Here is a 14880-nt window from a genome sequence, read left to right as displayed (position 1 = left end):
ACAGAAGGGATACATATGCACACTCACTCACACGTCCGTGCGCGTACCCCAACAGGACCCATCTATACGTAAACCAGATGCAGTCCACATCAGGCCAACTTGGACACAAGTGAAAGCCCTGACTCAGCAGCAGATTGCAGATTGCAACTGCATGTGAGTAACCCTTCAGTTTCTTCTACCAAGTGTAAGGCCATTTAGAAACACACTGAGAAGAGCTCGTCTGGGTATATGGCAGAGCCCAGGGCCCCTCTGGCAGTGCACAATTTGCCTGAGAAAGGACTGCAGGATTGGGTTATCAAGGAGCTATCAAGGAGGAGGGACTTGCATTGCTTTGGGCCCTGAAACTAATAAGCAAACATCCATAGAATAACATTAGCTCCAGGAACAAAGCACTAGTGTCATAGAATCCTTATATATCTCAGCACTAAGCAAATAATCAGGCAGAAGCGGAGAGAAGTGTGTGTTGCTACTCATCACCATCCAGCTTGACCCAGAGAACTGGGCACAGCTTTTAAGGGTATATAAGTTCAAAGTTCAATCAGGCAAATTTATAAGATTAACAAAAAAGTACTTAAAAATTAAAGGATCTGAAAGCAACATAAGAGGTTACAGGTATTGGTTTGGGTTTATAAATTTTCCAAGAAGCCAAACCTTATATATGGCACCATTTGCAGCAATATCATTAACATTATTAATAATCATCATAACATATTTATATATACAAAAATAGAGCAAAGCAATTCTAGAAGAGGAGGTGAACATGAAGGCGTGGAGCTGTGCGCAACCCAAATGTCAATACACTTCAGGAAGATTCAGAACCAACAATGACTGAGTGGCACATATTTCTATAGTACACATCCAACAGGGGGACATAGATGTTCCCTTCTTTTTCGTCCCCCTGTGTATGACTATACATCTCTCCCTACCTCTCCACCCTGCGATACACATCCATGCACACTTTCAAAGAGATGATATATAAAGTTAGAGTCTGGAAGTCTTAAACTAAGTTGGAGCACCTTCATTTCAAGCAAGTGCCCTCAATCTCTGAATTCTGTAGTGTTGGATTCACTTACAGAGGGAAACTGCATCTAGTTCTTGCGTCTTTTAGCATCAGTCTTTCGGAGCCTGCCATCACCACCGCAGCCGTTTTCTATCCAATGGTATTCACAGCACAGGCTCTCGGCACTTTGAAAAAGAGAAGTCAGTTCTCTGTATCATACACCTTTTTTTGTCTCAGTTTTCCACTGTTGCTGAAATTTAGGTTCTCAGGCAACTGTCATTGTAAAGTCAGGAGCAAGCACAGTGTGTGCAGCAAAAAGGAGGCGCGATGGCAAAGATACAGCTTGGTTAGGGCTTCCTTAAATGTTCTTTTCTTTTCCACACAAGCTTCTACAAGGTGACAGAGCCAAAGGTGATGTCCACTGGGGGCAGCCCCAACACCTGGTAGTTAATTAGCTACCCACCTTGCACTGTATAAAGATCACCACACTAACTTGGCATGGTTCCTGAAAGTTGAATGGGAATGGCTTTCTGTCATTGTTAATAGAGCCCTCAGAGAAAAGTCCCATGACTTAACATGGAACAGGGTAGAGAAAATGGAACTAGGAGTCAGAAGGCCTGCATTCCAGTCCCAACTCTGCTATTAACTCAGTGTGTGGCCTTGAGCAAATTCCCTTCCTATCTCCAGGTCTCAGTTTTCCCATCTGTAAAATAAGGGCATTAAACTAGATTAACTGTTAAGATTCCTTCCAGCTCTACAGTTTTATGACTTTTGATGTCCATTATTAAGGCCTGAGCCATGCAGTCTCAGGGCAGTTAGCTTCTAAGAGAGAACAGACCTCTTTGATATCCTTTGCTTTGTTCATTTAGCTATAAAGCACGTCTGCCTTTGGCACTTGGGTCAGACATACAAAGTTATGAGCATCCTGATTTACTATCCTACTCAGCATGCTAGTGGAATCTGTCAGTACTATAAGTTCATTATTGGGAAAGGGAGTAAAACTCCAACCAATTAAACCTGGAAATGTAAGATACTTTTGCTTCATATGCTCACAAACCAGTTAAGTGTGGTTATGAGTGCACACACACATCAGGATATAGACTATTGCTAGTGATCAGTCCATTACAGTAATCCATTTCCCTTAATGAAAATTAGTAAATAGTATAGCATAGCAAAGTTTGGCGTCAAAGGAAACACCTACGGAAAAACAGCACTTTGGGACGTGTTAGAGAAAGAGGGACAGGTAGAGAGAGCAAAGACAGATCAAACAAGACAGAAATACAAGCAGAAAAAGGATTAGACTGAGAGAAAGAGAGGGAAGGAAAGAGTCAAAAAAGGGAGGGAGAGAGAAGGAAAGGAGGGAAAGCATAATGGGTGAGAATGAAGGGGAAAGGAGTCCAGAACAGTGATGAAAGAAGAGGAGAAAGGAGAAAAAGAAGACTAAAGAAGAGAAGGGCACTCAACAGGGAGAAAGGGTCAGATTCCCTGGAATAGTGAATGTTGTTCCACATGGGCCTGTGAAAACCATCTAGAAGAAAGCTTTCAAAGGCACAGTGGAAAGCAGAGTGACACTCAGAGCCTGCATCGAGAGGCTTTGCATTGGGGAGCCCCTAAACCTCCACGTTGCTGGCTCTGCCAGTCCTCAGTGTTCAAATCTCATGCCGATATATCACCTGAATTTGTCATGACAGCCATAAGGGCTGAGATGGTGGGGTGCGAAAAGGTTGGAGAGGAGTGGGGTAGATACTGTGAGAAAGAACAAGGCATCCTGCACCAGGATGTACTTGGCCATTCCCCTGACACTGCAGGAACAAAATTGGTGAGGCCCTAGCTTTGGCTACTTTACTCCTCCTTCCCCTCTTCAAAGATGAGGCGTTTGCATTACTGATGGGGGCTAGAAGGAGAAAGCTCTGGATCCATTTGGTGAGGAGGTCATACAGACTTCTCCTGGGCCTTGGGGAAGGGCGCACTACCAGAAGAGATTTTTCTGCACACAGTGTTGGTGTGCCTCTTACAGCGGCAGCCTGGTCGCCGGAGGCTATCATAGCCCTGCTGGCAGAGATGGAGGCATCCACGGGTAGGCAGGTAGCAGCACAGGCAGGGTAAGAAGAGGGAGATGAGGCTCATGGCTGCCCAGCGGACAAAGCAAGAGCTAGGCCCGCAGGAGCAGGGCTCATCAGCGCAGTTGTCTTCATCATCAGTGGAGCAGTGGTAGAAGAGGCCCTTAACACAGCAGAGACAAGTGCCATAATCGAGGAGGCTCTCGGCAGAGCAAAGGCAACGCTGGTTGCACAGCCAGCAGGAGGGGAGAGGGCGAGATGCTGTGCAGAGGACACATTTGCAGCGCCCACACTCCTCACAGATAAAGAGGTGCTCACTGGGGTGCATTGCAGATTGCTCATCTTCTCCCTTCAGAGCACCATCAACCTTCGGGTGGGCCCCTGTTCCAGGCTGGGTTCGGATGATGGACTGGCCTGAAGGTGAGGGCGTAATGCTGGCCAGGAGCCTTTGATCAGAGGCAGTGGTGCTATGGGACATCGAGCTGGCAATGCTAGATTGGCTCAGATGCTGAGGCAAGGGCTGCAATTGATGGCACTGGCTGAGACTGCGGGGGAGAGCAGTAGGCATGGTAGCCAAGGACCAATCAGATTTGTGGGTTTGCACAATCAGGGAAGGGCTGGAGAGGGCCTGTTTACAGGGGGCTGGAGGCCGGTCCACATAATCATTGCTAGCATGAGTAGAGCGCAGCTGTTCAATAGGCAGGATTTGTTGGAAGTCATCTGTCACTGCAGCATCCATTTTGCCTTGATTCTTGAGTTCTGAGTGGCTTTGGGTCAGGATGGCACTTATGGTGATAAAGAGCCCTTGTATTTACATAGACCTTAGGGAACATCAGAAAATCCTAGGAGAGAAGAAATAGAAACAATTAATGAGAACACACAGGCATGAGTACTTTGCAGGGAACCTATAAAGCTCAGGCCCTATCACCACCAGTACCTTGGATCACTTTATGGTAGACTTCATGTCACATATTTATTCTGTAATGACCTCACCTACCTCTTTACAGGCAAGTCTGATCTTCCCATTCCGACTATAAAGCACTTTGGGAGCAAAGATCGGATCATTGATTTCTTTTGTGTTCCATCATATGACTAGGGTCACAGGAGCAGCTAGCTCATTCAGATGTTTGCTAACAGAGAAATCTAGGCCTTCAGCATCAAAATTCTAATAAAAACGGACCCTAATTTCAAACATAAAGGCTACTCTCTGAGGCAATGCCGATGTCAAAGAGAAAGCCTCAAAAGTCTTCTGTGAATTTTTATATATAAATTCTCCTTTCATTGAAATCTGTGAGAAGCATAAATAAACAAGTGAGAAATGACATTGCTTGATTCAATGGATAGAGGCAAGCAAGCAAGATGCAATGATGGCAGAGATGTGGCAGAGACGCAGAGGGCAGAGATTAAGCTATCTGCAGAATAACAGGAAAAAGGGCTTCCCAAGGGTGCAAGGATGCCAAGACTAATCATCCTGCAGCTCTCCTCATCTAATAGGCTGATTTAACTTATTGAGGAGGTAATTCTTTCTAAATGGGAGTGTGGCTCCAGAATCAAATTTTTTCTATATACATGGAAGTAATACTGGGGCTGAAAGAACCATACAAGATGATCCCTGAATTATTTTAAATATCACCTATGATTATACTTATTACCACCCCAAATCAAGTTTTATTGATGGGATTTACTTGGGGTATTTTTCTCTATCTTTACCTTACACAATACAATAAACTGGCTTTCTTAAAGAACAGCTATGTTCTTATATCAGATTTAAGCTAAGAAAGCATGTGCTCTATCTCCATTTTACTACAATCCAGAATAGTTGGTGGTTATTCCCTGAAGGATTTGATTGAGCCTAGTATTGTTAATGGTGACCATGAGGAAAACATTGTATACAAAGCCATTTACTGTAATGCACCACCGGAAGACTGAACAGCCAAAAAGGTGCACACAAGGAAAAAACACAAATCTAAGAGTCATCCTGGAGGCATTAGGACCTAGGAAACAACATCACGAACAAAGTACATATTTGAAATCCATCAGATTTCAGGCCGTCTCAAAATAGATTGATTACTCACACAACTGTATGGGATGGAAAGCTTGAATGAGTAATAGAATGAACAAGTGAAAGAGCATAGTGCTTGATTAGGCTTCCATAAGCAAGCGAACGTGATACTGAAATATGCCCAAAGTTCAATAACAGGAAAAATAAGGATGCAGTTCATAAAGGACTCCGTGGCTAATAATATGACCAGATTCATTGCCTTTTGAGGCTATATGCCCATGAAAACCTGTTTAGTTGAATTTACATCTGTTCATTTTTTGAAAAGAAGATTTAATTTGGTTAAAAATAACTTTTCTGGCACATAACATCACAGAACCAGTGTGAGTATAATTTCACTGTTTAGCGAGTTCTTTCAGTGCTATTTAACTCAGCACAGAGAGTGCAGATAAACACTATGGAGAGTCTAAGACAAATATCTATATAACTTTTGTCAAATGACTTGCTTTGCTTGGACCACAGTTTCACTATCCATATAATTATAGGGATGGACGAGGTGATTCTGAAGGACTGTGCCCCATTATTGTTTATGATTATATAACCACATCATTAGACAAAAGAATTATCTTCGTCTATACCTTCTACACCTTCCATCCTTGAGGGAAAACTAAGCAGCACGGCCTTGTTTATATATCTGGACAGTCAAAGGCAAAATGTCTCTTTTATTCATTTGGACTCACAGCCTCCTGAAGCCTCCCACCTCTACCTTTGTTGTATCTTTACTAAGCTTCATAATCTTAGCATTAGAAAAGAACAGGTAGTTTTCATTTGAATACTCAAATAAACAAGGACACATTGTTCAGCTGACTTGCAGGGTATGTGGATGTAGGAGCTTTGGATTGGGAAGAATCTTTTGACAAACTTATAAGAAATAGATTTGTTCACCATATATCAGGCAAAGAAGGTGTTGGGCCCTTCAAATCCTTTACACTGTAAGAACCACATATACTCTGGATTCATTAGACTTGTTGGTTTCCCAAAGGAAACCAGATTCAAAACATACTGAAGATTCCAAGAATCAGTGACTTAAAGGAAGGCACACAAGGTCTCAAAGCTACAAGAAATTATCATATGGGGTTCCAGGGATGTCACCAGGTATCTCAGAAACATGATCGGAAGGTTGAAAGCTAAGCTTGGGGGAATATAGGTCATAATAGAAATGACTCAGAACCATGTCCCAAAGGGATTCTGTCTGGGCAGAAGAAGGGCATGTGGTGCTTAGGCTGAAAAAGTGTATTTGGGTATTGATTAGATTGCTGCAAGATTGAGGAGTTGAGATGATTGGTTAAATGATTAAAGGAAGCTTTGGGCATCAATCTGGGATGATGAGGCACTACTGTCTTGATTACAGGTAAGGGGATTGACAGGATACATTCAGAAGGTTTCTTCTTGCTCTGAAAAATCTTTTTTTTAAGAATGGACCGTGGAAGATCTGCAATATGGTGGGCAGTAGGACCTGGGTAAATTCGGGGTGTTGAGTAGGATAAAACAGGATTGAATGACAATAAATTGTTTGCCATTCTGGACGTGCTGAATCCGATCTGGCTAACAGGATGAACTGAAATAGATACTGTAGGGGAAGGTAAGAGGGGGGAAAAGTGTTGAGAAATGAATAGGCAAGAGACTGTTTGCAGTACCTAGATTAGATGAAAAACTACGACTACATGCATGTTTATGATTTAGAAATCCACCCATTAAAGGCCCATTCATTGTGAGCAGCAACAGTTAAGAAACTGACTATGCTGTTAGTCAATTGCATTTTCTAGTAAATGAGAGACAGAATATACATATCACATATTATTAAGCAGGAGCCAAGGTGATTAAAAGCCTTGGCTGTACATTGATGGGATCTAGTGATTTCTGTCACGTAGTGCCTCTGCAGTAATGAATGATGCATTGTAAACCCACTCCCATCTCAGTCCCTCTGGCCAGGTGCTCAGAGCTTTCTCAACAGTTTTTCTGTAGCCCTGAAATTTGCTATGTTCAACCTAAACAGAAATTCCTTTTCTTATGTCAATTTAGGGACGAGAAAGCGAAATCCATTCAAGAAATCCTGCTTGTTAATGAAAGAAAAAAATGTATTTTCTCCCTAGAACCTAAAATCTGCCATGTTGAGACTAAAGTTGAAAACTTTCCTATCTAAAGCCCTTCTAGGCTAATACCTTAACACAGTTCTGATTTCTGTGATAAATCCTTTCTGATACAATATGATTCATCCTCAATTTCAAAGAAGAGCGGGGGGAGAGAAGGAGAGCCTGGCTTCTGTTTGCTCCCACTCCCTTGGGTTCAATGCTGTTTTGTGCCTCACTGTGTAACGGCTCTGGGGTGTGTTGCCTTTTTCTGTGCTCTGCTGTTATATACACTCCTTCTCAGAATAACTGAAAGCAAACATAGGGGGAATTTCTGCTATGGCTTTATATGTTTTCTTAGTTCTACTGTTCCAAAGTCTGCTCTCTCAAAATCCCTCTCTGTGCAAAAGCATTTGCATCTCTATCACAGCACTCCCCCCTTACAAATACCAAGTTGTATATAGTTTACATTACTAACCTCTCAGCCACTGACTGGGCCTCCCTCCTACCGCATACATCTTGCTGGAGCTGCCAGGTTCTCACCACATTTAACTCTTAACTTGTCACTTTGCTCCCCTAGTCCTATTCATGACTCTAATCGTTTCATTAAGAATCACAGCAATTTCTTTCAAACCAGGGAGTCTTGCAGTTTTAAGCCCTTGCATTTGTAAAGATCTAGGTGTTTTAGTCATGAGCAATACAGGAAAATGGTAATATCAAATGCATCCACACACTTCTAATCCTGAAGAAAATGATAGTTGTTCATTTAAGAAGTAAAAAAATCTTCCTTTGGACCACAAATCATGTTATAGGAGGCATGAAACTTAAGATCTAGTCCTAGCTCTAGCTCTGCTTTGCTGTGTGACTATGGGCAAATGACTTTTGTTCCAGGCCTCAGTTTCTTCATCTGCAAAACGAGGGGATATGAAAGGAAGGTTGTAAAAGCCCCTTCTTTTCCCGACGCTCTCAATTTTTTATGCTGGCTTTTTAGGTTGCGTTTCTCTGTCTCAAAGGTCTTTCATGAAGAATTAGTCTCCCTTCCTTTAAATTATTTCCTTTCTCACTACTCAGCTCCTCAACGCTGAATAAAATACCTCCAAATCCAAGTCACTCAGATCACTATCTTGATTGTTTCATAGCTAGAGAGACCAAAAACCAGAACACACACACACAAACACACACACACACACGCACGCACACACACACACACACACACAAAATGTGCAGAATATTACAGTCAAGTCTTAGTAAATGTTTACTTAGAGGTACAGGGGGAAAGACTAATACTTCCTTGTGGATCAACTGCTGGCCTGTACCTTATTTGTATGCATGTATGCTGCTCACTTGTTGGGAACGTGATTTAACACCTGGTATATCTAAATTCATGTGATAGCCCATTAGGTTACAGTGAAGTTTTAATGCACCCAGTAAAGCAACAGTAGTTTGCATTTCAAAATAGATTTTCTGTTTAAGAGTTCAAGGTCTGTTTTCTGTTCGTCCGACTTGGTTTGCAGCATGCAGAGGTGATCATTATACCCAGAAGAATGGAGAGGACTGGAAATCACGGCCTTAGGTCCTATCGAACGCCCATTGGCTAACTAGACATGCTCACAGGTTCTCACTTTGGACAACATTTCCATATGCCACATAGAGACATGTGCCCATACCCCCCAGGCACGGATCCAGAGATTTCTAAATCATTGCTCTGACTCAATGTAAGTAGGGGGTTATGCCGTGTCAGCTTGCGCCATTTCTACCCAGGGCAAGGTGATGTGATGAAATCTGAACGATGCACAGCCCAGACTTGTGAACCAATAGCTGACTAGCCCCACGCTGACAGGATACCCGCTGGGCAGCCAGACTGGCCTCAGCATGGGCTCTCCCTATAGCCTCAGTTTGCGTGGTTAGGCTGTGCTATAAGGGACCCAGGCAAGCATCAAAATGCATGGAAAGGTCAACAGGCTAGAAACGAAATTGACATTTGGCCACAAAAGGGTTATTTGGAAGTTCCATTTTGATTTATAAATATCCAGTAAGAATAGTGTTCTGCAGGAGCCGATTCATTTAAATCTCATTTAAATGATTTTCATTTCATTTTACCCACACGCTTGCGTTTGTGCTCGTGCACACGCGTGCGCACACACATACACACGAACACACACACACGCACACGCACACACAGACGATGGCTGGAATGAATGGCAATCTGTGCATAGAAAGAATTCTGGGGTCCTTAAGATCTAATCGGTATGGCTTACCTTGAGGAAAGGATCTATCCATGCTGAGAAAAGCAGAAGAATTAATGCCCCATCTGGCTCAAAAGACCTCTTCTGATTCTTTAGGCTTCTCCAACCTCTTTTCAGAAAGTCTTGAATGAAAACTCCTTCACCGGCAGTGGAGCCAGAAACAGAGATAGTTCTGTCTCGGTCTGGTCTTTCTGACACAGCAGAGAAAACGGAAAGGGAAAAAAAAACGGTGGTGGGGGGAGGAGAGTCAGACCTGTAGTGGCAGATACTTTGTATAGATTTTCCTTGCAGATCTAAATCTTGATGCACGTATTCCCCAAAGAAAGCTCAGCAGGGTAAGTTGTTCGCCTCCTCCTCCTCTTCTTTCTCCTCCTCCTTCTCCTATTTCTCCTCCTCCTCCTCCTCCGCCTCTTTCTCCTCCCCCTTCTCCCCCTCCTCCTCTTTCTTTTTCCCCTCCTCCTCCAGCGTTTTCCTTCCCCTCCTCTTCCCCTCCCCCTTCCCTCCTCCCCTTCCCTCCTCCCCTTCCTCCTCCTTTACCTCCTCCCCCTCCTCTTCTGCCTCCGCCTCCACCTCCGCCTCTGTCTCCTCCAATCTGACAGATGAACCGAAGCTGCAGAAACTGCAGTTGTAGACACAGGGTATCTCAACAGAGCAATAGATACCGATAGTGTGTGATTATTTATATAGCGCAGGGTGTGTTGGTATATAATCTGCAGAGAGCAGGGGGGGTGGGGAGGGAGGCGAGATTGCAGCGCGTTCAGCTGAGCTAGCTGGCTGTTTTGTGAATGTAGATGATTTCTGGAGGTCTTGTGAATGGGTTAGAGGGGAGGAGGGGAGGGAAGGGATTTATTGCTCCCTGTTATAATTTCTTTCTCTCCCTCTCTCAGTGTCGTTTGTTTTCCCGGAGCTGTAGCTCTTAATGCTTGGCTAAGTGGCGTCATCCAGTTGAAATTGAATCGACCCATTAGAACTCCCCATAGGAATCTCTGTATCCGGTCCCTGGGTAATGACTGAAACAGGATTTAAAGGGGAATGGGGGCGGGGTGGAGAGTAACAATTTTAAGGAGGCCTTATTTAAATATCTCTGCCAACCACAGTCCTACAGAGCCACTCAGCCCTTGCTGAGTGATTGCAGCTTCAATCAGATGGAGACAGAGCTTCTCCTTTGTTTAAGGGTTTCTCCCACGTCTTTTCTACATTCATTCCCACTTTTTTCAGCGCTAATAAAGATTATCCATCCATCATCCATTGGGAAACCATTAACCAACCTACTTTCCCTTTCTGCCTTTAGTATGTCATATATTCAACAAATATGTTTGAGAGCCTTCCTTTGTGCTAGGTGTTGCGGATTCAATAAGGAAGACAGAATCCCTGTTTCCAGGGGAGGCTCGTTGGGGCCGCCAGGCTTCTGAAAATAAAGCAGCTTTGGACATTTTCTCTGAAACCAAAGGACGGAGTTTTCTGTAAATTATCCTCAGTTCACTGTTTAATTCAATAGGAAGGGGTCTTCCTTCTGGGCACCCAGACAGAAGCACTTAGATGAAAACAAGCCTCATATTTAAAATAAAAGAGATCTGATTTCAAGTCCTGCTTCAATAGACAAGTAGCAGGAGCTTGACCATCAACATTCTTAGGATGCTTTGGTTATCCCATCGATAAAATTGAGAAGGTAAATGGTGACAGTTAAGAGTAAAACAAACCTGTGAGTCAGGAAACTCAGATTCTTAATCTTACTCTAATTCCTTGTGTGACCTTTGCAATTTACTTTACCTCTATCTAGTGCCTCAATTTCTACATACAGGAGGTGATCTGATTAGGTAATTGCTAAGATACCTTCTAGCTCTGACATTCTATTTACACCCTCTCAGGAGGGTAAAGAAAACACGAGATTAAAAACACGAATGCTTACATGGGTCTGCATGTGCATGTGAGTGCGTGCGTGCGTGGCAAAGTTGTTCCACACTGTTTTGTTGATGTGTGTGTGTGTGTGTGAATGTATATACAATGTACATATCCATTATGTGTGTGTGTGTGTGTAATTTCTAAACAAATCAGAATTTCCAGAGTCAAAAGATTTTCCTTTGTAAATTCTTCCCTTTTGTGGCTCAAACCTCTTCCTTACTGTTAACATTGACTTGAGCTTATCAAAATTATAAAAACCATTAAAGCTAATCTGTAAATTCATCCACACAAGAGGATAGATTTGCTGATATTTCATCCACCATTTTTAAGCGGGTATTTATTGCACATCAACTGTGTGCCAAGCACTGTCCTTACTAGATTCAGGTCAAACAGACCAGGGTTCCAATTTTGTTTCTCACTTTATGAGCTGTCTGACTTTGAGCAACTCAATTCATCTCTCTCAACCTGTTTCTTCATCTTTAAAGTGGAGGTACTTACATCATAGGATTATGCTAATTCCTATAGATTGAATACAGTCTTGCATTTAAAAGGTATATCATGTGTCTGGAATATAGTAAGTGCTCAATGAACAGTAGATGTGAATATTAAGAACTTTTTCTCACCCTAATGTAGCCTATAGGAGAGGCAAGAGAGTCTTTCTATTTGTTTTTTAAAGTCCAGCTTTAAATTTGAACAGATATGTGCTAAATATATCTTCCTTAAATATGGTTTATTTTCACGCTTTATTCCCTTATATCAAAAACTTATTTCTAATTTCTAAAGCATTAAGTCTAAATTACTCTGCCTGCCAATCAAGTTATTCTCCAACTCTATACATTACACTTCTCTCCTCTTAACATAAGACAGGTTGAATGTTTTGATAAATACCTGTACTGTTTTTGATCTGTGGCTGCGCATCTGTGGATATGGAGAGCTGATTGTATGCATTGTTCTATTTCATTTTATATAGGGGACTTGATCATCCGTGGATTTTGGTATCTGTGGGTATTTCAGTAACCAAACCACTCATTGATACCGAGGAACAACTTATGTTTTGGGGGAGTCATAAGTTATACAAGGATTTTCAACTGTTCAGGGGGTCAGTGCATTGTTCAAGGGTCAAATGTATAATTAGATATTATTTATTAATACATAATTAATAAATGAATTCTTGCTCCCCAGGGGCTCATACTTTGGCAGGGGAGATAATAAATAGACAAATATAATAAAGAATAAGTGCAATGGAAAGAAGCAGAGAGAAAATACACCTCATCCAGTATTGAGGGGGTTATGGAATGCTTCCTAGAAAAGGTGACATTGAAATATAAATTTGAAGAATGAAAAGGACATTATAGCCAGTGGGACTAGCATGTGCAGAAGTCAAGAGGTAGCATAAAGGATGACAGGATGAACTGCAAATAGAACCATCACTGGATCTCCCAAACTCAGTATAATCCTGGAACAGAAAAGATACTTAAAAAATATTTGATACTCAAAAGAACAAATAAAAATGATTGCAAGCAGAGATAGCATAATGAACAAAGACACAAAGATGTGACAACAACATGTTTTGTAAACCATTCTAAGGAGGGTACCCTACACTCATAGCCTTAGCAAGTCAAGAGCAGAAATTTTCTCTAGAAGGCACCACCCACATGTTTTATTCATATTCCTGGAATGTACTAAGCTTATTTAGGTTTTCCTAAATTGTAGCAAGTGGAAATAGATTATATATGAAAAACCAAGTTTGTATGATAGTCCAATTCAGTGTCTAAAATAATCATTATCAGAATCTTCATCCATAAACCAAATCAAATATCAAATTCTCTCAGCCTATAATTATAACCAATTCTCTCTTATTTTGTCTGCATGAAACACGTATTCTGCACAAATTCTGAAAATATTTCCTTATTCTCTTTTTCCCAGAATAGAGCCCAAATACATTTGAGAGCCTATAAGTTCCTATATGAGGCCAGTCCTATCCTTTCATTACTGTCTACTGGAGTCAAGAGTAGCTCTTTAGAAGTAACAGATGAGCCCTAGCCGGTTTTGGATAAGCGTGGGCCTGTGGACTGAAGGGTCCCACGTTCGATTCCCAGGCAAGGGCAAGTACCCAGTTTTCAGGCTCCTCCTTGGGGGGATTGCTGAGGTTGTCTCTATGCCAACATTGTCCTATAGAAACACAGTATTTGCCACATATTTACTCTCTCTTCCACTTTCTCTAAAAATCAATGGAAAAATATCCTCAGGTGAGGATAAAAAAGAAGAAGTACCAGATGAAAATCTATGGGCATCCTGACTCAGCAGTGGTGATGCCAGAAGAAGTAAATAATGCCAAGGAAATGGAATTTCTTAACCAAAAACCTATAGGGCTGGTGATAATTATTTTCTTTTCCAAAGAAACTGGCAAACAATATAGGAGCAATATCATCAATAATAAGATCATGGTATAGAAAAGTTAGAGAGAAAAAAATGACCTTGGAGAGTATAGAATTGTAGAATGGAGGGACAATGTGGTCCTGTGGAAAGAACGCTGCACTAAGAGTAAGGAACTGCAAATTCCAGTATCCTAACCTGCCGTGTGGGTTTGGAAGGTCATTTCTCATCTCTAGGCCCTATTTTCTTATCTGTAACATAGTATACTTCAATGTAATTAAATAAAACAAACATATACTGAGTACCTACTCAATATCAGGCAATATATTTGATGTAAAGAAAGACACAGAGATGAATTGTGACATTATATGTCATCTACTAGGCCCTCAATACATACTGGTTGAATGAATGAATGAGTAGTCTTATCCTCTCATTACTCAGTCTAGTAGAATAACTATACATACAAACACATAAACTGCAATATAATTGATCATTAAATCAGATGACAGGTAATTGTGGCTTGAATGAAGATAGGGACAGTGTGGATAAAGAAAAGTGGATGATCAGTAGAATATAGAATAACCAAGACTTTGACCTATTAGATGTGGTGTGTTAATTGCATCATTAACTGAAATTTGGAGGGAACATTTAAAATACCTTTGAGTACATTGGGGTTGTGATGCCTATGTAATATCTAAATGGTAATGTAGGTAATATTAAACACGGGTTTTGAGCTTAAAAGAGGAAACAGATCAAGAATAGAAATATGGGCACTCATGGTGTACAGATTTACGTCATGTGAATAGATGAGTCTAGCCAGAGAGAGTGTGCAGAATATCAGAGTGACAGAAAGGTAGACGTCAAAACCCCAGATAGCGCAGGTATTGAAGGGATTGGCAGGAAAGAAGCCTATAAAATAGACTGAGAAGGGATGACCATATATGAGTCAGGAGAATCATGAGTGTGTGGTGCCTGGCAGCTAAGAAAGTATATTTGAAGTTGAATGATCAACTATCAATTGCAACAGATTGGTCAAGTGAGATACATACAAGATATAAAGTAACTACTGGTTTGGCAATTTGGTGATTGCTAGTAAATTTGGTGGAGAGAATAGAATTGTATCTTTCAAGCAGTGATTCTCAACCAGGACTGCACATCAGCATCATAT

At 41.6% G+C, this 14880-nt stretch overlaps 1 protein-coding gene across 1 annotated transcript; it reads right to left on the bottom strand.

Moving 5' to 3' along the window:
• Positions 1–6: 6 nt before the first annotated feature.
• On the bottom strand, positions 7–9836 carry SPRY3 (sprouty RTK signaling antagonist 3). The gene is made up of 2 exons (XM_015570458.1): positions 9447–9836; positions 7–3902 (listed from the first exon to the last, which is right to left on the bottom strand). The coding sequence occupies exon 2, from the start codon at positions 3797–3799 to the stop codon at positions 2933–2935; it is 867 nt and encodes a 288-aa protein (XP_015425944.1). The 5' UTR covers positions 3800–3902; positions 9447–9836; the 3' UTR covers positions 7–2932.
• Positions 9837–14880: the final 5044 nt, after the last annotated feature.

The sequence above is a fragment of the Myotis davidii genome, unplaced genomic scaffold, assembly GCF_000327345.1.
Source record: "Myotis davidii unplaced genomic scaffold, ASM32734v1 scaffold546, whole genome shotgun sequence".
NCBI lineage: Eukaryota > Metazoa > Chordata > Mammalia > Chiroptera > Vespertilionidae > Myotis > Myotis davidii.
Note: the sequence above shows the minus strand (reverse complement) of the source record. Positions and strands in the feature narration are given on the sequence as shown.

Coding starts and splice junctions, on each gene's coding strand:
- SPRY3 (XM_015570458.1), bottom strand. CDS start 3,799: ATGGATGCTGCAGTGACAGATGACTTCCAACAAATCCTGCCTATTGAA.